Source organism: Dermochelys coriacea, chromosome 9 (assembly GCF_009764565.3).
Source record: "Dermochelys coriacea isolate rDerCor1 chromosome 9, rDerCor1.pri.v4, whole genome shotgun sequence".
Lineage (NCBI taxonomy): Eukaryota > Metazoa > Chordata > Testudines > Dermochelyidae > Dermochelys > Dermochelys coriacea.
Window position 1 is genome coordinate 50,268,629 of NC_050076.1, and position 24,782 is coordinate 50,293,410.

General features: G+C 43.2%; 1 protein-coding gene across 6 annotated transcripts in view; it reads left to right on the forward strand.

Annotated features, from left to right (window-relative positions):
• The window catches only part of VPS8 (VPS8 subunit of CORVET complex), a 229,976-nt gene that overhangs the window by 135,598 nt on the left and 69,596 nt on the right, over positions 1 to 24,782 (forward strand). For 5 of the 6 annotated variants that reach the window (XM_038417053.2, XM_038417055.2, XM_043492809.1 and 2 more), the window contains 5 exons: positions 5,579 to 5,625; positions 8,550 to 8,691; positions 10,152 to 10,241; positions 11,925 to 11,967; positions 13,556 to 13,659. In XM_038417053.2, coding sequence (XP_038272981.1) covers positions 5,579 to 5,625; positions 8,550 to 8,691; positions 10,152 to 10,241; positions 11,925 to 11,967; positions 13,556 to 13,659 — 426 coding nt within the window. The remainder of the gene's footprint in view (positions 1 to 5,578; positions 5,626 to 8,549; positions 8,692 to 10,151; positions 10,242 to 11,924; positions 11,968 to 13,555; positions 13,660 to 24,782) is intronic. The other variant, XM_043492810.1, reaches the window with a different exon arrangement.

Genomic DNA, 24,782 nt, shown 5'->3' on the forward strand with positions numbered 1-24,782 from the left:
GGATAACGTGATTTTGGTAATTAATTGATCTTTAAATATTCATGGTAAATAGGCCTAATGGCCTGTGATGGGATATTAGATGGGTGGGATCTGAGTTACCCAGGAAAGAATTTTCTGTAGTATCTGGCTGGTGAATCTTGCCCATATGCTCAGGGTTTAGCTGATTGCCATATTTGGGGTCGGGAAGGAATTTTCCTCCAGGGCAGATTGGAAGAGACCCTGGAGGTTTTTCGCCTTCCTCTGTAGCATGGGCACGGGTCACTTACTGGAGGCTTCTCTGCTCCTTGAAGTCTTTAAACCATGATTTGAGGACTTCAGTAGCTCAGACATAGGTGAGTTTTTTTTGCAGGAGTGGGAGGGTGAGATTCTGTGGCCTGTGTTGTGCAGGAGATCGGACTAGATGATCAGAATGGTTCCTTCTGACCTTAGTATCTATGAACATGATGCCAAGTGAACTCCATATGATCAGGCTTGGCAAGATGGTGTATTCATTGACAACATTACTGTTTAGAGTCATAAATTACCAAACTGTCATGGCCAAATACAATTTTATTAATTATGGGAAACCCAATATGTTTCTGGAACATTACTGGAAACACAAAAAGAACAGATTCAGACCATTCTTAGAGATGGACAGTTAATAGCCAGACTGATCCTAGAGACTGCACTGGATGTAACTGTTACAGCTGCCCGCCCAAGTCTCCATGACAGTGGAACTGAGGCGGGTTGTGTTGTGGTTTTTTTTGTTTTTGTTTTTTTGGCTACACCTCTCTAGATTGCCCAAAGAGCTACAGACTTCCAGTTTGAAGGGCCAAATTCTTTGCGGAGAAGACAGATTTTTCTCTCCACATCCTGAAGGATTCTCGGACCATGTTATACTCCTTAGGAATCTACACTGTGGGGCAGAAGAGAAGATATACTTCTCAACCACACCACAGGTCACAATCTTCTCAATACCCACCATCTCAGTGCTGTTATGAGCCACAGTGTAAGAGGACCAGGGATCAAAAGTGGGAACAGTCTGCACCCCAGTCTGTAACTTCTCAAACTGTCTCTTATAAGCACTTTTGATGAGCTGGTTGAAGGCCTGAACAATGATACCTTACAGAATCAGCTACCATCTATACACCTGTCATGCCATTCAGAGGTCACCTTGCCCTACTTCACAGCAGTTAGGACCAGCCCTAAAGGAAGGAGATTGATTTCTAGCCCTGAACCTACAGGGTGCCTACTTCCATATCTCAATACAACCATCCTACAGGAGATTTCCTATTGCTTACCTTTGGGGCAGGATCATTTTCAGTACAGACTTCTCCACACAGGGTATTCTCCAAGTTTCTCTTCATTGTAGTGACATACTAATCGCAGTACAGTGACTAGACTTTATCAGCACCAACCTTGATGCAGTACAAGCGAGAGCGTTCCTCTCGCTACCCACGTTCACCACCCTGGGACACGTCTCCCTAATACGCTGGGGAGATCACCTACACAACACAAGGTTCAAGAAAAATAGCCTTCCACAGAAATGACCTTCCATAAAGCTCTTTTGGGGCAAAGGGCTGTCAGGAGTGCCTGTGCACACTTTCTGCCTTTCATCAAAAACAACACACAAAGGTCATGATGGACTTAATGTGACCTGTATGTTTTGTGTAAACCGCCAAGGAGCTGCCAGATCTCCTTCCCTCTACAAGATAGCACTCAAACTTTGGAATTGGTGCACCCATCACAATGTGCTCATCTCAGCTATCTGTCTACCAAGGATACAGCCGACAGTCTCAGTTGCAATTTTCTCATGACAGTGAGTGGGTACTGAATTCAGAGGTGCTTCAAGATGTATCTACCCTTTGGAGAACCCTGACTATGGATTTTTTCATTACTTAACGGAACAAGAAAGGTCCTTGTTACTGCTCCAGGGCCGTTCTGGGGAAACATTCACTGGCAATTGCCCTCATCTTCGCACAAGACAGGGCCCACTTGTACGTCTTTTCCCAGTTTCCTACTCTACCCAAGATTCTCTTGAAAATTCAATGAGACAAATCAAGTTATTCAGATTGCCCCTCTTGACCATGACAAGTCTGGCTCCCTTACCTGACAAAGATGGCAATATGCCCTCCTGTTTCTCTTCAGCCCATCCCTCACCCGCTCTCTCAAAACAATGGGCTGTCCCTTCACCCGAACTCACGGGTTCTCCACTTCCAGGCTTGGCTTCTTCTTAGTTCCAAGTCTTAAAGGCAGAATGCTCTGACAAGCTGAAAGATATGTTGCAGCACAACCAAAAGTTGACCACTCGACATACTCATCTACAAAATGGAAATGACTCCAAGTTTGTGTCATTCCAAACACACAGACCCAACCTCATCTTTTCTCCCTCTGATTTTGCACTACATTTTAAACTCTCACTCAGCTCCCTTAAGGTTCATCTCGCAATGAAATCGGCTTCCCACTTGGTGTTTGCTCACCCACTAATGAGTAGATTCTTTAAGGGCACTGGGAGTCTCTTCCTGCATGTGACACCACCCGCTCCAGCCTGGGACTTTAACCTAGTTCTCAGGGCTTTGAATAGACCTTCCTCCGAGTCCAGGGCAACTTGTTCTCTCTCACACCTGTCCATGAAGACAGCTTTTCTAATTGCATCACCTCATTAGGCACATAGGAGAAATAGCGGCCCTGATGGCACATCCATCATTCACAGCCTCTTTTTTAAAAAAGACAAAGTAACTCTTAGGCCATATCCCAAGTTTCTCCCTACTTTCTCTGCACTTTTCATATGAATCAACAGATCCATCTCCCTGTTTTTTCCCAAAAACCACATTGTAACACCTGGGAGATATTGTGCATATGTTAGATATTAGAAGGACATTAGCATTCTACTTGGACAGGACTAAAGACTTCAGGAAATCCCCTAAACTCTTCTTTTTGTCCACAGAAAGATCCAAATGCTCTGTGATATCAGCTCAAAGACTATCCAGATGGGTCTCTAGTTGCATTAGTCACTTATCAAGGGCACAACTTGCTTCCATCTAGAGTCCATACGCACTCCATGAGGTCGTTTTCTACTTCAGTCACATTCCATAGGGATACCGCTATCTCGGCAATCTGTAGAGCAACGACTTGGGCCTTTGCCCATACTTTCGCAGAATATTATGAGATCGCTGAAGATTTGGCCACTGACACCATCTTCGACTCCACAGTACTCTCTGTAGTAAAAAACTCCACTCTGAAATCCCAGCCTCCTGTGGTGGGTACTGCTCAGGAGTCACCTACAGTGAAGCATCCATAGGGACACTACTCGAAGAAGAAGAAGAAGAAGAAGAAGAGTTACTAACCTTGTGAAGTAATGATGGTTCTTTGAGATGTATGTCCCTGTGGGTGCTCCACATCCCACCCTCCTCCCCTCTACTTTGGAGTTCTCTATAGGGCTGTGCGGTAGAGAAGGAAGTGAGGGGGGTTCGCCCGTGCAGTGCTAAATAGCCTCAAGGCAGACCATGAGGGAGGGAGGGCACATGCGCGGGCTCAACGGGACACTGCTACCAAAAATCTCCGATTAGAGGTGCAGGGGCACTCATACACCTACAGTGGAGCATCCATAAGGGGACATATCTCGAAGAACCATCAGTACTGCACAAGATGAGTAACTTCCTCATCCCTTCCAAACACTTCTAAATCCTTACAAATGGAACCTTTGGTGCTCTTCTCTGTACAAATATACAGCAAGGAGTCAGACTATTTCCTTTAGTAAGAAGCTGCTACGCCCTTCTGTGCTTGGCATCAATACTTTCCATTCGGGGGAGGGATAGCTCAGTGGTTTGAGCATTGGCCTGCTAAACCCAGGGTTGCGAGTTCAATCCTTGAGGGGGCCATTGAGGGATCTGGGGCACAAATTGGGGAGTGGTCCTGCTTTGAGCAGGGGGTTGGACTAGATGACCTCCTGAGGTCCTTTCCAACCCTGATATTCTTTGAGTCTCACTCTGAGTCCCTAAACAAGGTTTAAAAGAGCTGCTTTCCTAGCTGCCCCAAGCATAGTGCCTGCCAGGATCCATTCAAACATGTCTGTCCATCAAGCCAATTTTATATAGACAGTCTGTTCTCATCTGTCCTGCTGCTGGAGAGGTACAGAACCAACCTCCATTTTTGTTGTGCTAGTTATAATATTATAAATAGTTCTGCTCTTGGTTAGAGTGTCTTGGTTTTTGATAAGTTTATTAGATAGTTTCAACAGCTTTTCGTTGTTTGATACCTCAAGCTTTGCCAATTCTGGTAGTTCCAGCAAATAACCTGCACTTAAGAGGTGCATCCCATTTCTGATTACTATGATAAATGTTGAAGAGAGAAAAGGAGAACTTGTGGCACCTTAGAGACTAACAAATTTATTAGAGCATAAGCTTTCGTGAGCTACAGCTCACTTCATCGGATGTAAATGCATCCGATGAAGTGAGCTGTAGCTCACGAAAGTTTGTGCTCTAATAAATTTGTTAGTCTCTAAGGTGCCACAAGTTCTCCTTTTCTTTTTGCGAATACAGACTAACACGGTTGCTACTATGAAACCTGTTGAAGAGAGAGACACTGTCAGAGACTGTGTTGTCTGTAAGACTTCCTAAAAGGGCTCAAAGGATTGACACTCCATACAGCATTTGCTTCTGCATGAGGCTCTTAAAACTTGTGGGTTACAGGCCTGTTTCTTAGAGCTGCTTGTTCTGTCTAAAGATACTCCCAGAGTCAAGATCTGTTGTCACAGTGGTGTGGCAGCAAGGTTTATCCACTCCTTGGTAAAACCACTGCTGGAATACTGGGTTCAGAACTGGTGTCTTGGTTTCTAAAAAGATGTTAAAAATTGAGAGCTGCAAGAATGATTCAAAGTCTGGAAAAGAGTCTTATAGTGAAAAACTTAAGGAGTCCAGTCGATGGTTCAGAGTCGATGGTTTGTAATTACCTATCCAGGAAAAAGGTATCTAACAATGGAGAGCTCTTTAATCTAGCAGACAAAGACACAGTGCAATCCAAAGAGGAGGAAGTTGAAGTTAGACAAATTCAAACTGAAATAAGAGAATTTTTTTTACAGTAAAGATAGTTAACCTTTGGAACAGATTGCCAAGCGATGTCGTAAATTCTCCATCATGAGTTCTTAACTAAAGATGAATGACTTTCCAAAGATGCTCTAGTTCAGCCACAAGTTACGGTTTTAGATGTAGGAATCACTGGGTAAAATTCTATCGCCTGTGAGGTCAGACTACTAGATCATAATCTCTTTTGGCCTTAAATGTATCTATCTATGAAGCTCAGGTTGCTTCACTTGACAGCACAGCTGCGGGGTTTCTAAGACCGGATGGCTAGCATTTGTTTATAACAATCATGTAGTCCTTTTACAATCCGAAAAACAACCGTTAGGCTAGGGGGAATTATACCAAGTGAAACTGGTTTAGGAGATTTGCTCAAGGCAGCGGCTCTGGCCAGACTGTTCATGAGCATCAGTCCCATAAGAGTGAATAATATTTCTTTCAATGGGTATAACTTCAGACAACTCAACATCAGATTATTATGTTAAAATATTAATTCTTTTTTTGTTTTCCCCACTATTCAGGACCAATTCTTGCTTTTCCAATTTTTGAGAAGTCTCCTTGACCCAAGGTATGTAAGTAAATTGGATAGTTTATAACTTTCTGCTCAAAATCATAACTCTTTAGTTAAAATACACTGCTGTAAACACATGCATAAATACACACGTGACCATAAAACATTGTAGGGTACAATCCTGCCTTGACACGGGAATGATCCAGATGAGCTAACAAGGCTTTTCCATCCCAGGTCTTTAAGATTTTGTGATTTTTCACATTAAACAAACATTTGCAGACACTTGCATCATGAAGGCAGAGAAGGAGCTAATACAGATCCAAAGAGAGACAAGAAATTGATTAGCTGAGCTCAGCTGTAGCTGTTGCTATAAAAGGCTGTCTCTTCTGAGGACAAAGTTATTCTTCTTGAGATAGGAGCTAAAGTCTCTGCAAACTTGATACATAAAAGGTACTTCTGCTCTATATGACTGGGTTTTTACGATGGGATTGCTATATGCTAACCTCATGCTGGTGAGCCTAGCCTAGAAAGGCCTGAGTGTGGCTTCTTAAAGGGGTAGGGCCAGTTGGGGAGTGACTATCAGTTGAGATGTCCATGGTAGGAGTCTCTCCCTGCATTAAACTGTATAGTGCAGTTACTATAGTGGTTCCATAGGAAAAGGGGTGAAATGAGCATAGGGACAAAATTCCGTTTCTGAAAACTTGCTTTGCCTGTGTTTCTCTTCTGATTACCAGCAATCTAAGCTTCTGCTATTGTTCTCTAAGAATCCACAAATTTGTCAGTTACTTTATTGAGATGCCCAGAATTGAACACACAATCCTGTACAGTGATAATTCTCAGTTCATAAATTTTCAGTATCAGTGTCTGTGTGCTCCAGATGTTTGGCTTGCATATTGATAAACAGGTGTTACTGCCATCTGGATTTTGAATTTGCCTGTGTTTATGCTACAGTATCGCCATCAGATTATTGTGATAAATGAGCCCCAATGAAAGGAGAAATTGCACTGGACTTCAGTATTTTTCTTGTCAACAGCAATAGGTTTCATAAATCTCCAGGTAATAAACTCATCCAATTTAGCCCTGAAATAGTTAGGAAGTGGCCACTTCCCTCTTAGTCTGATCATAAGCACATACATTACATGGTGTGTTCAAACCATCAACAGGAAATCACTCTTAAAAACATATCAACTTTTGAATCAGATTGTACAAAATCTCTCTATTTCCTGTACAGGACTGACATTCAGCAAGCCACAATCAGGCCACAGAGCCTGCCTCTTTGCACTACCTGAATTCCTGCAGCGTTCACATTTGTACAACATGGCTGTAAATATGAATAAAGTCCATTTAATTCTCTCAGGGCTTCATCAGTATTGCTGGAGGTTCAAAATAATAGAATTAAATGGGTATAATGTATTGATTGCACATGCAAAAATGACCAATAAGGAAAACATAAGTGGGATTCTATGTGCAGAAGAATGGTCCTTAATAGAATTTAAATGAACCCAGTGAACTTATTTTTGCAACTATCACTACAGAGCGAAGGAGGTAGAAGCCCAAGAATTCAGTTACTTTATTGACAATATTCTCCTGACCTGTCCTATTAAGAAATTCTCTCTGAAGAGACCTTAGATTATTGGAGTAGTTTATTATTCATAACACATAAGCTTGTACTGATTGTTGTGTTGCCAGTGCTGTGGATTTGTGTGTGTAATGGGGATATATTTCAAAATGAGCTTTAGCAATATAATTTGTTTGCACTTTATGAAATAGTAAAACTTTTTTTCACAGTAGTTTGTAAATTGATTTGATTTATTTACTTCAAAAGGCCTGATCTGCAAGATTATAACTTAATTTCATGGCTGCTGAACAGTCAAAGAATATCTACATCAGCTTATTAAAAACATTTTTTTAAATGTCCAATCTTTGTAGCATGTCAGAAGGAAGAACCATGATTCAAGCCCCTTCAAAAACATCTGTCTTTTTCCTATCTGTATGAATGGTTATATCCCCTTTCAGACAGAGGTTTTATTAAAACAGAGATTCCTAGACGAAAAAATGAGTTTAATGTCTCAAATACAAATGTTTTCATGGAAGCACATGAGACTAGATTTATCCCCCTGATTGTAACTACATTGAAGTTATGGGAAATACGTCAGAGATTAATCTGGCCCATTTAATTTAGCGAGAGTTTTATTTTAAATTAGGGGCGTAGGGGTTAATAGAAATTGCCATGGGAAATTTAAAACCCAGTGCCCTTGTGTCCATGACTGATAAGCAGTGATGGTAAATATAGTGGTGTATATTCCTACAGTTCTCTTATCAAAGCTTTTATTACATTTTCATTTCCATTTCCTGATCACTTCCCAGGAAAGACATTGTTTCCATTGCAAACAAGTGCAATGAAATCCATTAATTTGTGGTGTGTGTTTGGGTGATGTACCTGCTTTGCCTATTGTCTTTTACCAGAACAAAGAGCTGAGAAGCATGAACAAATTTATATCTAAATTTAGGACAGAATTATAAAATCATAGAAATGTAAGGCTGGAAGGGACTTTGAGATGTCACCTAGTCCACCCCTCCCCTTCATGCTGAGGCAGAGGGGCTGGACTATATTTACATGCTGTGTTAATAGTGGTTTGGCAGTCTTAACAGATTAATCAGCTAAACATGGCTTGGTGTGTGCAGCTAGCCTCTGGCCCAAAGATCTATGGGAAGGTTGCTGGGGATACCCATTCCCTTTAAAGTTTCAGATGACCTTTTAGATATCCTGGGCTCAAACCACAGAACTACTTGGGCAGGATCGAGCTCTTGAATTTGACATTGTTCTGTAGGGGAGCCATTATAGAGAGCAGCCGTTCTTCAGGTTTAGTTCTGGGTTTGTAACCTGTTTTGTCTGCTGCATGCAGCCTTTTACTTTCATCTAACATGTTTATTGCTTGAATGAGATACAATAGCAATTAAAATTCCTGTCCATCTTCCAGGGAAGGTATCAATCAGGACATGCTACAGATATCTCCCTGTGTAACTGAACAGTTCATTGAGTTGTTGTGTCACTACAATCCTGACCAGGTTTTAGAGACGCTGCAGGTTCTGGAGTTCTACAGACTGGAAGAGACCATTCAGGTAAGGCTGGTACACCGTGAGTGCTCATCCACATTCGGTCAGATTTTAGTAAAGGTGTTTAAACTTAGTTAAATGCAGTTCCTGTCAAATGAGTTTCTGTCATGGTTTAGGCAGTCAGCATGGACAGGACAAACAGAGCTATGCTCCAGTCTAGGTCACAGTTATATTAGCCCAGTTTTTAATTGTCATTCTCACATGGATAAGAAATAAAGAATTGGGAAACATTGTAAAATCTGATTCTAACATGCTTTGATCCTATTCATGATGATGCCTGTGTGGTGTCAGAGAGCAGTTTAGCTGCTGCTCTATTTAAAGCTTAACTTACTAATTTCCAAATTCAGTTCTCAGCTCATTGAGGAGAGGATCTAAGTCTTCAGAATGGAATCTTTTCTTCTGTCATTTGGTTAGATTAGGGGTGGGCAAACTCTTTGGCCCGAGGGCCACATTGGGGAATAGAAATTGTATGGCAGGCCATGCATGCTCACAAAATTGGGGTTAGGGTGTGGGAGGGGGTGCAGGCTCTGGGGAATAGGGCTGGGGAGGAGGAGTTTGGAGGGCGGGAGGGGGATCAGTCCTGGGGTAGGGGTGCAGGAAGGGGTGCAGGCTCTGCAGTGGGGTTTGGGATGAGAGGTTTGGGGTGCAGGAATTTGCTCTGGGCTGGGATCAAGAGGTTTGGAGAGTGGGAAGGGGATCAGGGCTGGGGCAGAAGGTTCGGGCGTTGGGAGAGGCTCAGTGGGTGCAGGCTCTGAGCGATGCTTACCTCAAGCGGCTCCCGGAAGCAGTGGCATGTCCCTTCTCCAGCTCCTATGTGCAGGTGCAACCAGGCAGCGTCTACCACACTACCCCATCCGCAGGCACCGGAGCATGGCTGAGCCACTTGGTGTAAGCCATAGTTTACCCACCCCTGGGTTAGATTCCGTGTAAAGTGTTTGTTTTAAGGAATGTCTTTCAAGCCAATACAATCAGATTGCAGTCTGTTTCATATATAAACATACAAACATTCATGTTCTAATGGCAGTATGTGGTGTTTTTCTTTTACATGTAACTAGGTTATGGGAATAGAGCTTTCTATTGTTGTGGCTGGTAAAAGTCTTGGAAGGTCCTTGAAACCATAAGAGACTGGTACTTCTGTAGGCAGCACTTCCAGCACTTTACTGCTTGTAGAGATTCTTATTCTCCTGTATTTGATTATTATTGCTCATAATCTTTCCTTGATTTTGACTTTTGTTCGTTTCTATTTAAGCTTGGAATTCCCTTTTTAATAGTTACAGTGTGAGATTAGGAATGAAGACACTCCATCCCATGTGAAAATGTCTGTGTGCCTCAGATGGGGAATATCCAGGATCATGAGCACATGGATGCACAAGAAATGTGACGTCCATTCTGACCAATGCAATCACTCCATTCTATCTAACAACAGAAACAGCAGATTCTTTAAAATAGACTATTTTTTTGCCCAGATTACCCAGAAAAACCTGCTCCATGAAGCTTCCTCCTACCTGCTGGAGAAGAAAGGAGATGTTCATGGTGCCTTCCTAGTAATGCTTGAGGTATAGTAAACTGAGATCCTGTATTCAAAAGCTGAACACTTCTGATAAAATGATCAGCAGCGAAATAGGTTGTGTTGACACTAAAATGTCCATTATTAGTTTTCAGTGTTGTTCTGCTGAGATGAATGAGGGCAGTAGTGTATTAATTTAGATGGCATGAAGTGCCCAAAGAGTCAGAGGTGGTAACGGGACTCTGAAACTGTCCAACATTAAACAGTTGTGAACAAGGTTCAGTGTTTGATATACAGATCTCAGCCTGCTTAGTATCATGGCAAACACATTGAGTCCTTTTTAGCCTTTTTCTCTCTTTTCTATATCTTTAATAAACAGTTTAAGCATTTGAAATGTAAAGAGTTAAGTGAGGCTTTCATTTTAACAACTTCCCTTTCCCTTTAGAGAGTCTCTTGAAGGAAAAATCTCCTTATTTAACAGTCTTTTAGGTGGTAACTGTCCTTTTTGGGGAAAAGAGAAAAAGTTAGTTGATGGGCAGGAGCTGTTTTGTTCTTGTTTGTTAAAGTCCAGTCCTGTTTCCTAGAACACAAAACAAGAGAAAACACACAAGAAGGGAGGAAAAAAAGAACAGCAAAGTTAACAAATGCAGCATCTATCTCTGGTGTCAGCTCTCACTTGCAGCCTCACTGCTGGAGAAATACAGGCACAGCGTATGATTTGAACAACCACTCTGAGACCTGGCTAACTTGGACTGTTTAGGGCATTTCGCTTAGCTGTTTGGTTTTTTTTTTTGGGTCTCTGGATGCAAAATATACAGACTCTCTTACTAGACAAGGAAAAAGAAAAGAGGTGTAAGAATAGAAATAAATAGGGTAGGGAAGGAAAATGATAGCTTGAGGGAGGGAGGGAAGGCAGAATCTCACATTTCCAGGCAGTGCTTAGGATTTAGCAGGATCAGGTGGAGGTGGTGATGTCACCTGAGTCCCTCTCTGTGGCCCAGTCTGGTTAGGACATCTCTCAGAATTAGGATGAAGAAGGTCCAGGGTCCCAGGAGACACTGCGGGTGGCACCCAGGATGGTGAAGCTCACTCCTTCCCCTGCTCTCATCTTTCAGTCAGCCAGTGGTCTCTTTTTAGGACCCAAGAGGTATTGATAGCTGGAATAGCTCATCCCCTTATTATTTTGTTCACCAGTTAGGCCTAATTCTGACACGCCAGTTTGTGTTCATTGGTTTCAGGCCCCACACTTCTCTTATTTACCTGGCATGATCTGAAAACAATTCCTGAATTACAGCAGAAGGCCTTTTTGTTCGAACTAACATAGTCTTTTTGTCTCCCTTTTGCCCTTTTACCCATCAACATTTATTGTTATAGATTATTGTGACTTTTATGAGCTTTCACTCACTTTTGACAGTTGAATTCACAATTACGGTAAATTGGTAGGCCTAGTTATTACAATAGCAGTTAGCTTTTGTCAGAGCTATGTTCCAGGCTGTCTGAAAACTCAGCAGACATCTCTGCATTGGTTTAAATTTGCTTTACATTTTGAATGTTGTCTTTTGTAACAGGTTGAGACTTGATTTTGATTATCTTAGTCAAAGTTTAACTTGCAGGTTGTTCCCCACAGATGAGGGAGGTCTGTACACTGCAGTAGTCATGCTCAGGCAGCAAAGTGCCCTTTGTATAAACCCTATGACTTTAATGGTCTAAGATATATTTTGATTTGTTTTAGCAACTACAAAGCAAGTTGCTGATGCTTACACATGAAATTGAAGGTAAGCTGTTGGTTTTGATTTTAATTAAAAAATATTTTACCCTCTGTTTTCCCATGAGATGTGTGTTCTCTGAAATAGAAGTGCTAGAATTTAAAATGCTAACTTAGCTATCGTAGCAATTCAAGTGAACTTTCATCATCCCACAATTCTCAGATTTTTAACTCACAAGAGCCTCAATGGATTGTCACAGTTCAGTTGCTGCTCTCTGATCCCTTGTGGTCATGATTGGCACTGTGGTGACCTGCCAGAAATTTATCTCATGATTCTAATTTCACAACAGGAAGATCTAACAGCTAATGATATTTGTCCTTGAAAATGAGAAACATCTGGCAGTAACTGATCCCATTTCAGGATTCCAGGGACAGAGAAATCTTCCACATAGTGATCCTTTCATCTTACAGATTGAGAGTCATCTTGGTTGAAGAAACAATGAGAAAAAGACTACATTATATATCCTGGAGTTATGGACTACCAAAAAGTCCTTCAATCCCTAATAAAGTGGTTGTGAGGAGCTAAGTGCGTTCCTCTCTAGAGAGAGACTATGGCTGATGTGGGAATCCAAAGTAAAACTTCTATGAGAAACTACAATCATGTCACAACTTAGTGGTTTGATGCATTTGCACTTAGCAGCGTGCATGATGAAGAAGCTAGCAAATACATTCAGTATTTTACACATACTGGTTTCCTTTTAAATTTAGTCTTTTTACACAAAGCAAAATTAACCTGTACAGCTCATTGCCACACGATATAGTTCAGGCCAAGAGCTTACTAGGAGTAAAAAGCCATCAGACATGTATATGGATGACATCATCTGTAGTTATATTAGATAGGACAAATATGATATTACCTCTCTCCTGTTTCAGGAATAAGCCAACCATTAACTTGTCAGGGTATAGAAAGAAGCTTCCCTTTTGAACAGGTTATGTGATGATTGTCCAGGATGAGGTTTTTAACATTTTTTTTTCCCTGAAGTAATTGGTATTGGCCACCCTTGAAGTAGGACACAACTTGACTGGATCGATCAGTGGTCTGATGTAGCAGTTTCTGTTTTTTGAAACCTGCTATTCTGCGTACCTCACTATGGGCATACTCTTCTTCAGGAAACATACAGTAATGAAATGAAGAAATTTACCAGTTGCTTCTGCAGCAAACAAATATTACAGCCTCACAGCACTTTGTATTAGTTTTTACTATTACCGAAAAATAGACAAATAACCCAAAGGAAGCAACTCCGCTACATTGGCAGGAAACATAGTGTGGGTCCTACTACGCTCTCTGTTCATGAGCTCCAGGACTCAATAACATCAGATAAAAATGTGATGGTTTTAATCAGTGTCAAGGCATATCTAATCCAAAACTCAGATGTTACTTTATGCAACCACATTAGTATTTTGCAAAGCGCAGTTTATTCTGCTATAGAGCTGAATCCACAAAGAAGGGTCAGAGCCTGTCTTCATAACAGTTGTTTATGGTACAGGGAAGAGATTATTAGGTGAGCAGCATGGTTTTATTTTTTGGAATGATTTAGCAGTAATGGCATGATAAACTATCTGAACCATGGTATAATCTTTGTTTTTCATTAACCTAGAATCAACAGAACTCCACTTATTAAAGGATATTGAAGATACCTTAGTGAAAACAATTGCACTTTGCCAGAGGAATTCACATAGCTTAAACCAGCAGCAGCGAGAGGTAAGGGGATAAAAGGCACTATTTCTAGGGCATGTAGTACTATGCAAATGTGGAAGGAAGAGTTCCATTTTCAGTATCCATTAAGTTGGTCTTTTGTTCAGTTGGACCTGCGCACCTGTGATTTGGTAGATTCCTATAATTATACAGATTTGCTTCACATCCATGCACCTACTTTTGCATGTGCCTGATTTGTTGATGCCTAGTGCACATCTGAAAGTCAGGATTTGGGCATGTTTTGTGGCACCTATATGCACAAATCTCGACTTACATGTAGGTGGAACCATGGTTCTGCAAAGCTGGGCCATCGCGTGTACTGCAAGTTAGCCAGAAACTGGAACTCAAAAGGCCTTTGGCTTACCTCCTACAAGGAAGCGGGGCTGTTGCTCTGGTGATTCTGTGATCAGAGAGTGGTGTTCATGAGAAATCTTCAGAACCATATCCCTGGAGCCATGTATATAGGAGAGTGTCTGTCTGTGGTGAAATGGGATGTAATATTCTGCTGAGAACACACCCTTTGAGAAAGTAAAAAAAAAGGCGAGGTCCTGACAAATAGTCATCTTTGCTGTAGAGCATATCTCAGGGCAACTATTGGAGTAATGGTAAGGCCTGATATGTAGAGGGAGGTGAAGTATCTAAGAAGCCCCCTTTATAACAGAGGAATTAAAAGAAGTCTGTGCTTTAAAAGTCTTGCTGTGATAATCAATAACGTTTAAGTGATGATTTGGTTTCTAAACCGGGAATCTAGACTGTATATATCGCTATAGTACTTCCTACCTTTCTCCAGCCCAATGTCTCCCACAGTCCTGGAGATATGGGCTGCTCTCCCCTCTCTGCAGCTCACAGCAGCGGATCAGTGTTTTGGCACCACATAGTCTGACCACTCCTGCTTGATGCCAGACAGTGGAGGCTTTTTTCTCCTGCCCTTCCTCTTCCTATTTAACTTTTCTGCCCAGTTTTTTGGGCACAGGGAGCAGTGTTCTCCCTCCTCAGTATTCCTCCTCCTCCTCCTCCCGGGGTTGGTTAACCCTTCAGGATTTTAACCCTTCCTGAGCCTCCACTGCAGCATGTCCCTGCCGGCTCCACTCCCCCTTACGGGCATGGTAGAACAGCCAAGAAAGTATCAGGTCAAATACAAGCAGTGATCTATATTTGAGACTGCTTTCCTAGACGTGAAAGATGCCGAGTTGTGCCCCGCCTTCACCCAGTCTTCTGTCCCTAGCTCTGTTAGGTCCCAGGGCTATGCGTCTGACAAGCAGGTGGAGTCCACTACCTACCAGAGCTGCTGTGACTCCAATGGGGGAAACCTGGACTGAGAACTCCAGTGTAGAGCAGGAGAGGCTCCAAAAGGGTGGAGAACTCTGACCACTCAACTGAGGGGGAAAGTCCTAGGGGACCGCTGCAGAACAGGCTTGTGTGGCCACAAGTCGTCCCCCTCCAAGTCTTAAAGTGGGTCCTGCGCACCCTGGGAAAAGAGGCAGGGCTTCTCACCAACCCCCTTTCCCCCCCCCCCCAAGCCAACCAGGAGGGCTCTGACAATGAGTTTCCCCCCTTCCCCTTGAATGGGACCCAGTGGGGAGCATTCTGAGAGATTTGTCAAGACGACTGCTGATCCAAAGCAAGGCTAGTCACAAGAGGGCTTACTAAAGCTGCATCAAGGCTCCTAAAGGGCACAAAACAAGTTTAAAAACTAAAAAAGGCTAAAAGGGGAAAGAAAAAGTACCAAAAAATACCAAGTCTTCAGACCCCTCTCCCTCTTCCTCCACTGAGGAAGGTGTGCTGTCTGGCTCTGAAACCTGAGATTAAGCCTCAGTAAATTTTTTCCCCCTCAGGAAGCAATACCCCTTTGCTCCTCCTCTGAGGAAGTGATTGGGGGTGAATGGAACAAGCCTAAAAAGAGAAAATATATTAACGAGTGACCTCAGAGTCTATAAAAAGAAAAGGAGTACTTGTGGCACCTTAGAGACTAACAAATTTATTAGAGCATAAGCTTTCGTGAGCTACAGCTCACTTCATCGGATGCATTTGCTCTAATAAATTTGTTAGTCTCTAAGGTGCCACAAGTACTCCTTTTGAAGTGAGCTGTAGTTCACGAATTAAGGTGAGTCTCTAAGGTGCCACAATTACTCCTTTTCTTTTTGCGAATACAGACTAACACGGCTGCTACTCTGAAACCTCTCAGACTCTATAATATTCAAGAACCAAAGGGCTCTATTGCTCAGAAACCACTGCTGCAGGGAGGAGGTGTTGCCTTGTATATTAAAAATGTATACACTTGGACTGAGGTTGAGATAGAAATAAGAGTCAGACTTGTTGAAAGTCTCTGGGTAAGGATAAAAGGGGTAAAAAAACCAAGGGTGATGTCATGGTAGGGAGTCTACTAAAGACCACCAAGCCAGGAAGAAGAGGTGAATGAGGCTTTTTTAAACAAGTAACAGAATCATCCAAAGCACAGGACTTGGTGGTGATGGGGGACTTCAGCTACTCAGACATCTGTTGGGAAAGTAACAGAGCAGAGCACAGATTATCCAATAAGTTCTTGGAATGTATCGGAGACAATTTTTTATTTCAGAAGGTGGAAAAAGTTACTAGGGAAGGAGGCTGTTTTAGGTTTGATTTTGACAAATAGGGAGGAGCTGGTTGAGAATTTGAAAGTGGAAGGCAATTTGGGTGACAGTGATCATGAAATGGTAGCGTTCATGATTCTAAGGCGGGGTGGGCAAACTTTTTGGCCTGAGGGCCGCATCGGGCTTCTGAAATTGTATGGAAGGCCGGTTAGGGGAGGCGGTGCCTCCCCAAACAGCAAGGCATGACCCGGTCCCCGCCCCCTATCTGACTCCCCCCTGCTTCTCGCCCCCTGACGGCCCCCCCCAGGACTCCTGCCCCATCCACCCCCCATGCTCTCTGTCCCCTGACCACTCCCGGACCCCCTGCCCCATCCAACCTCCCCTCTCCTTCCTGACTGCCCCCCGGGACCCCTGCCCCATCCAACCACCCCTTATCCCTGGCTGCCCCCCAGACCCACTGCCCTCCACCGCCCCATGCAACCCCTCCTCTCCTTCCTGACTTCTCCGCCCCGGGACCCTTGCTCCCATTCAACACCCTGTTCCCCGCCCTGTGACCACTCCGACATCTATCCACACCCCTGATCACCCCCCGAACTCCCCTGCTCCCTTACCACGCTGCCTGGAGCTGTGGTGGCACGGCTGCACCAGGACAGGCAGCCGTGCCGTGCAAAGCACTGGATCAGGCCACTGCTCTGCAGCTGCGCTGCCCCAGGAGCTCGCAGCCCTGCCGCCCAGAGCACTGTGCCAGTGGCACAGTGAGCTGAGGCTGCGTGGGAGGGGGAACAGCACAGGAGGGACTGGGGCTAGCCTCCCAGGCCAGGAGCTCAGGGGCCAGGTAGGATGGTCCCACGAGCTGTAGTTTGCCCACCTCTATTCTAAGAAATGGTAGGAGGGAGAACAGCACAATGAAGACAATGGATTTCAAGCAGGCAGACTTTAGCAAACTCGGGGTTGGTAGGTAAAATCCCATGGGAAGCAAGTCTAAGGGGGGTAAAACAATTGAAGACAGTTGGCTGTTTTTCAGAGAGACATTATTAAGGTCACAAGAGCAAATTATCTCACTGCATAGGAAAGATAGGAAGTAAGGCAAAAGACCACCCTGGCTTAAACAGAAGATCTTCAATGATCTAAAACTCAAAAAAGAGTCCTACTAAAAGGAGAAACTCAATCAAATTACAGAGGATGAATATAAACAAAATAACACAAATATGTAGGGACAAAATTAGAAAAGCCAAGGCACAAAACGAGATCAAACTCGCTAGGGACATAAAAGAAAACATTCTACATATACATTAGAAGCAAGAGGAAGACCAAGGACAGAGTAGACCCGTGACTCAATGAGGAGGGAAAGACAATAAAAGAAAATATGGAAATGGCAGAGGTGCTTAATGAGTTCTTTGTTTCGGTTTTCACCAAGAAGGTGGGTGGCGATTGGACGTCTTAACATGGTGAATGCCGCTGAAAATGATGCAGGATCAGAGTCTAAAATAGGGAAAGAACAAGTCTAAGTAATTTTTGACAAGTTAGATGCCTTCAAATCACCAGGCCCTGATGAAATGCATCCTAAAATACTTAAGGAGCTGACTGAGGAGATATCTGAGCCATTAGCAATTATCTTTGAAAAGTCATGGAAGACGGGAGACGTTCCAGAAGACTGGAAAAGGGCAAATATAGTGCTCATCTATAAAAAGGGAAATAAGGACAATTCGGGGAATTACAGACCAGTCAGCTTAACTTCTGTACCCGGAATGATGATCGAGCAAATAATTAAGCAATCAATTTGCAAACACTAGAAGAAAATAAGGTGATAAGAGTCGACATGAATTTGTCAAGAACAAATCATGTCAAACGAACCTGATAGCTTTCTTTGACAGGGTAACAAACCTTGTGGATGGAGGGGAAGCGGTAGATGTGGTATAACTTAACTTTAGTAAGGCTTTCGATACTGTCTCGCATGACTTTCTCATGAACAAACTAGGGAAATACAACCTAGACGGAGCTACTATAAGGTGGGTGCATAACTGGTGGGAAAATCATTCCCAGAGAGTAGTTATCAGTGCTTCACACTCATTCTGGAAGGGCATAATGAGTAGGGTCCCGCAAGGATTGGTTCTGAGTATGGTTCTGTTCAATATCTTCATCAATGATTTAGATAATATCATAGAGAGTACACTTATCAAATTTGCGGACGATACCAAGCTGGGAGAGGTTGCAAGTGCTTTGGAGGATAAGATTGAAATTCAAAACGATATGAACAAACTGGAGAAATGGTCTGAAGTAAATAGGGTGAAATTCAATAAGGACAAATGCAAAGTAGGAAGGAACAATCAGTTGCACACATACAAAATGGGAAGTGACTGCCTAGGAAGGAGTACTGTGGAAAGGGATCTGGGGGTCATATGATAAATACGAGTCAACAGTGTAACGCTATTGCGCAAAAAAAAGAAAAAGAAACATCGTTCTGGGATGTATTAACAGGAGTATTGTAAGCAAGACACGTAGAGTAATTCTTCCGCTCCACTCTGCACTGATTGGGCCTCAGCTGGAGTAGTATGTCCAGTTCTGGGCACCACTTTTCAGGAAAGATGTGGACAAATTGAAGAAAGTCCAGAAAAGAGCAACAAAAATGATTAAACGTTTAGAAAACATGACCTATGAGGGATGATTGAAAAAATTGGGTTTGTTTAGTCTTGAGAAGAGAAGACTGAGAGGGGACATAAGTTTTCAAGTACATAAAAGGTTGTTACAAGGAGGAGGGAGAAAAATTGTTTTTCTTAACCTCTGAGGATGGGACAAGAAACAATGGGTTTAAATTGCAGCAAGGGAGGTTTAGGTTGGACATTAGGAAAAACTTCCTAACTGTCAGAGTGGTTAAGCACTAGAATAAATTGCCTAGGGAGGTTGTGGAATCTCCATCATTGGGGATTTTTAAGAGCAGCTTGGATAAACACCCGTCAGGGATGGTATAGACAATACTTAGTCCTGCCTTGAATGCAGGGGACTGACTAGATGATCTCTTCAGGAACCTTTCAGTTCTGTGATTCTGTCCCTTACCAGGGATATGGCTATTCCCTTGGGGGCAGCAGGGGAGCTCTGTCCTAAGGAACCCACAGATAGAAGGATGGAAGCCACTCCCAAAAAAAGCTTTGTAGCTGCATCTGCCACCCTCAAAATGTCCCTAGCAGCCACCTGCTTTGCAGGAGCATCTCTCTCCTGTCTGGAAGATCTCAAAGCCATTAAGTACAGAGTTCACCCTGACTTTGGCTCTGCTTTAAGAAAGTCTCCCTAAATGATGCTTCAATGGATATGATGATTTTCTCAGCCTGAGCCATAGCTTCCAGCTCAGTGGCCAGGTGCCATCTATGACTCTGACTCTGAAGGTGGATACTCACTCTAAGCAGGTCCTATGCTTGGCTGACTTTACAGGCTTCTTCATTTTTGGAGAAATGCTGCAAAAGGTAGTGGCTGACAATGCAGCAAAATCCAAACAGACTCTCCATTCTCCTCTAAGTGCCCTCAGGAGCGAATACAGATTGGCCTTCAGACAGACACTCTTCTTTCTCTCTTCATCCTCACAGATGTCCTCCCAACAAAGGGACAACAGATTCTGGGATAGGAGCGTCTGATCGTTTGTAGGCCTCTGTGATGCAGAGTCTAATCCACCTAATGATGCGGGGCTTGGAATCTGAGTTCCTGGCATCTCAGGTGAAAGGACACTAATAAGAAGCCCAATCTTCTTGTGAATACTTTGCGCTTGAGATAGTTTCTTGATGCTTTTTGACACAACTTATCAGTTGGATGTTGTGGTTTTGGACTGAACAAAGAAAGCGCATCACCTCTTTGGAAGTGTGAAAGGAGGGATTTACTTTAGGAAAAAAGGATTCTGGTGCCCTGAGCACCACCTTGTCTTTGTGGAACATGCAGTAAGGTTCCTCCATGAAAAAGGCTGTCAGCTCAAATGCTTGCTTGGTCGCCATGACAGCTACTAAGAAAAAAGTCTCAATTGATAAAAGGTTGATATTGAAGTTGGCTGCTTGAAGGGATGGCTTATCAGGGCTCTCAAATCTAGTGGTAGGTCCCATAATGGCACCGCTGATCAAGCTGGATTGGACCTTCTTGTTGGGGGGATCGGATATACTGGAGAAACCATCATTGTCTCCACCAAGGGAGATGAAGATCTTTCTGGAACCAGCCTGCCTTATCCAAACCAGGACACCCCCCCCTCATGACCGGGTACCCCAGGCCTTGGCGACCTCCACATTTCACCTTCAACCCTTCCCTCTGGCTCTGTTGGGGCCAGGGACCTTGTACATAATACCCAAGGTCTGTGCAATCTAACGGAGTCATACCATGTCTCTTCTATTCAAGAGAGCAACTACAGCTTCCTCCTGATCCTATAGAAGGGGAAGACTAGGAGATGGTTCCACCAGTACCAAGGGTATTGTCATCTCCTGAAGTATCAGTCACTCCAATTTTTCATTTCCTTCTGAATGACCACAAGCAGTTCCAGTAGTTGCTACAAAGGGTGGAGGTCAGTGCTTAATTTGTGCTGGGGCTTGCCAGGGCTGAGCACCTACACCTCTAGGCTTGGCAGTTCATAGAGCCCGCACCTCTGGGCTTGCTGTGACAGTTATGAAAGTAAAAAATTTGCTTGCGCCTGGCACCTAATTGCTTGAGCCCAGCACCTCTTTCGTTACAAATTAAGCACTGATGTTGGTAGAGCTCCAGATCTCCTTAGAGAAGGTCCAGGACTCGCAGTGTAAGCTGCTGAACATCCTGCAACCCACAGGATCTAGCTGGAGAGCACATTGACAACCTGCACAACTACCCCCAAGAGGGCAGAGAAGCAATGCTTTGTCCTGGCTAAGGAAGTGGAGTTTCAATTTATTTACCTCTTGTTCAGACTGCCACAGAAAGATCTAGATAGCAACACCCCACCTATAAGCAGGCCAAATGCCCGGACTTTCTGGGGAGGAAGGTCTTTACGTCTGCTAGCCTCCAGTTTAGAATATCTATCAGATTGGCCAACTACAATTTTCTGAATTATTCAGAGTTCCTGGATTTTAAGGACAAGTTATCCTAGCAGGACAGCGTTTAGTTTTAGGCCCTTGTTGATGCAGGCAAGCTGGTGGCCAGAACTTCATTGCAATCTGAAATTGATGCCGCTGATGCCGCATCAAGATCAATGGCAACTGCCATTGTGATGCACCAGGAATCATGGCTACACTTTTCAGGTTTTCCCAGAGAGGTCAAGAACACTGTAGAGTACTTGCACTTCAAGATCAATCTTTTTCAATGAAATGACAGGTGAGTCTTTGCACTCACTAAAGGATTCTGGGGCTCTCCTCTGCTCCCTTGGTATATATACACCAGGCATGGAGAGGAAATGACCATACAAACTTAAGTGACCATACAAACTGAGGTCTATGCCTCAACCATTTTACCATCAGCGCAGGAACCACCTTACAAAAGACAGAGCAGAGGGTGCAAAAGCCACCGTACCAAGCACCTTCCACATCGACCCAACCTCACCTCTCAGCCGAAAGATACGTTTGGAGTTGAAAACCACTGTTGAGGTCACCCCTACCCAATCGCCAGATCTCCTTTGGTGGCCAGCTAGCACTCTTTTCCCCACAACAACAGACAAATGGGGGCTGGATATCATCCATTCGGGCTATAACATTAAGTTTCTCTTCCCTGTCCCTTTCCAGGGACCACTCTCTCAAAGAGATCCTTCTCCAGGAGGAAAAATCTCTCATTGAATGGGGAGCAACAGAGTGGGTACCTTTTCAACATCAGGGAAACGACTTCTATTGAAAATATTTCCTAATTCCCAAAAAGTAAGGAGGATGAAGACCCATTTTCAACCTGCAACCACTCCACTTTTTTATTTACAAACTAAAATTTTGTATGGTTACATTGGCATCAACAGTACCATCCCTGGAAAAGGACACATGGTTCTTCAAGATGTATGTCCCCATTGGTGCTCTACTACCCACCCTCCTTGCCTTCTGCTTCAGAGCTCTCTGCTATAGGGCTTCATGAGAGAGAAGGAACTGAGGGCGGTTTGTCCGTGTGATGCTATATAACAATGGCACAGTGCACGAGACTGAGTAACACCTGTGCACGGGCCAGATGCTGCTATGAGAAATTTCCGATCAAAGGCACAGGGGGTGCAGGCCCATCTAGAGTGAAGCACCCATGGGGGAACACATCTCGAAAAACCATAGTTACTGCATAGGGTGAGTAACCATTTCTTCTTCAACATGTGTGGTCCTTATCTGTGTTCCACTACCTGCCCTCCTTTCCCTCTGCTTTGGATTTTGGCCAAGATTTGCAGTAGAGAAGGAACTGAACAGGCAGGCAGTCTGCCCTGCCTCTTATGCCCTCAGTGCAGAGCACAAGGAGAATAGGGGCACAGGCACAGACAAGTGGACACTGTCTGCAAAAATTCTCCACTCTCGGGTTTATGGAGCATGCGCATCACACAGTGGAGTACACTTAGGGACCACACATCTCAAAGAACACCAATTACAAGGTAAGTAACTTTTTGTGTCTAAACTCAGGTTCTGCAGAGGCAGAGTGGTTCAGTGGATAAATCATTGGGCTGGGAATCAAGAGTCCTGTGATCTTTTCCCAACTGTGCCACTAACTTACTCTGTGACTTTTTTGACTTTTAGCAAATCCCTTAATCTCCTTGAGCCTCTGTTTCTTCATCTGTAATATTGGGATGATACTTGATGATACTTTCCATTGACATCTGTGGATGAAAAAATGTTCTGTAAGAGCTTGACTGTTATCCCTCTTCCTTGGTAGACACACAGGCCTAGCTTTTGTTTTTTAAAGTAGGAAACTGAGTAAGGGGCTCCCAAAGAATTCTTGTATCTATAGTGGGGGCAGCAAGGAATTCTGCAAGGAGCTTATTGAAGACTGGTGCTTTTCTGGCAGTTCAGGAAAGTTCCAACAGAACTATATAGTTTAATGACAGGTTTCAGAGTAGCAGCCGTGTTAGTCTGTATTCGCAAAAAGAAAAGGAGTACTTGTGGCACCTTAGAGACTAACAAATTTATTAGAGCATAAGCTTTCGTGAGCTACAGCTCACTTCATCGGTTTTTCCACCAAATGCATCCGATGAAGTGAGCTGTAGCTCACGAAAGCTTATGCTCTAATAAATTTGTTAGTCTCTAAGGTGCCACAAGTACTCCTTTTCTTTTATGTGACCTGGACAAATTCCACTTAAAAAGCATGTAATTACATTCTGCCTACATAAATTCCCCCAGTAGTGTTAATTTGATTATAGTATTTTCTTTCTTTCTTGTCTTAGTGTTGTGGTGGTGGTCTGGGTGCTAAACAGTGATCATGTGTCACCTCAGAGGAGACTGCACTTCAGTGCAGGGGTGAACTGGCCATTCTGTCTACAGTAGAATCCATTTAAGAGTCAGCATTTGCCCACTGCTACTATTCAGTCACTACATATCTCTCCGAAGTCTGGAGAAGGACTGTGGTAACTGCTGGCAAATGCTGCCTTTAGTAGTGACCGCTCTATGCATTAGTCATCCTGCCAAATAGCTGAAACTTCCATTTGTTTGCTCAAGTGGCCATTTCTTGGGCATTGCACAAAATTACTAAAGCTTCCCGGCATATTGTGTCAAATGAATAAGAGTGAGGATTAGTTACTTAATTAGATGCCTAAAGTTATAGTCTGTAGTAAACATCCGAGAAAAGATGCATGTTGTGTATTACTGTACATTGCCATGTGTTAGAGAACATCTGTCGTGCAGTAACTGCAGATGCAATGCTTGTGTTGCTATATGCCTAACATTTGGAGCAAGTGAGAGTTGAGTAATACTGGCTCTTATGCTCTCTTACTCGGTGGTTCTCAAACTTTTGTACTGGTAACCTCTTTCACATAGCAAGCCTCTGAGTGCGACACTTCCCCCCCCCCCATATAAATTAAAAACACCTTTTTATATACCTTTTATATATTTTCTCTTTATTGTGAAAGTGTAACTTACAAATGCAGATTTTTTTTTTTGGTTACATAACTGCACTCAAAAACACAACAGTGTAAAACTTTAGAGCCTACAAGTCCACTCTGTCCTACTTTTTATTCTGCCAAGTTTGTTTACATTGACGGGAGATACTGCCGCCTGCTTCTTATTTACAGTGTCACCTGAAAGTGAGAACAGGCATTCGCATGGCACTTTTGTAGGTGGTGTTGCAAGGTATTTACATGCCAGATATGCTAAATGTTCGTCTGCCCCTTCCATGCTTTGGCCACCATTCTAGAGGACATGCTTCCATGCAGATGATTCTTGTTTAAAAAAAAAAAAAATGCGTCAATTAAATTTGTGACTATACTCCTTGTGGGGAGAATTGTATGTCTCCTGCTCTATTTTACCTACATTCTGCATATATTTCATGTTATAGCAGTCTCGGATGACAACCTAGCACATGTTCGTTTTAAGAACACTTTCACAGCAGATTTGACAAAATGTAAAGAAGGTATTGATGTGAGATTTCTAAAAATAGCTACAGCAGTCGACCCAAGGTTTAAGA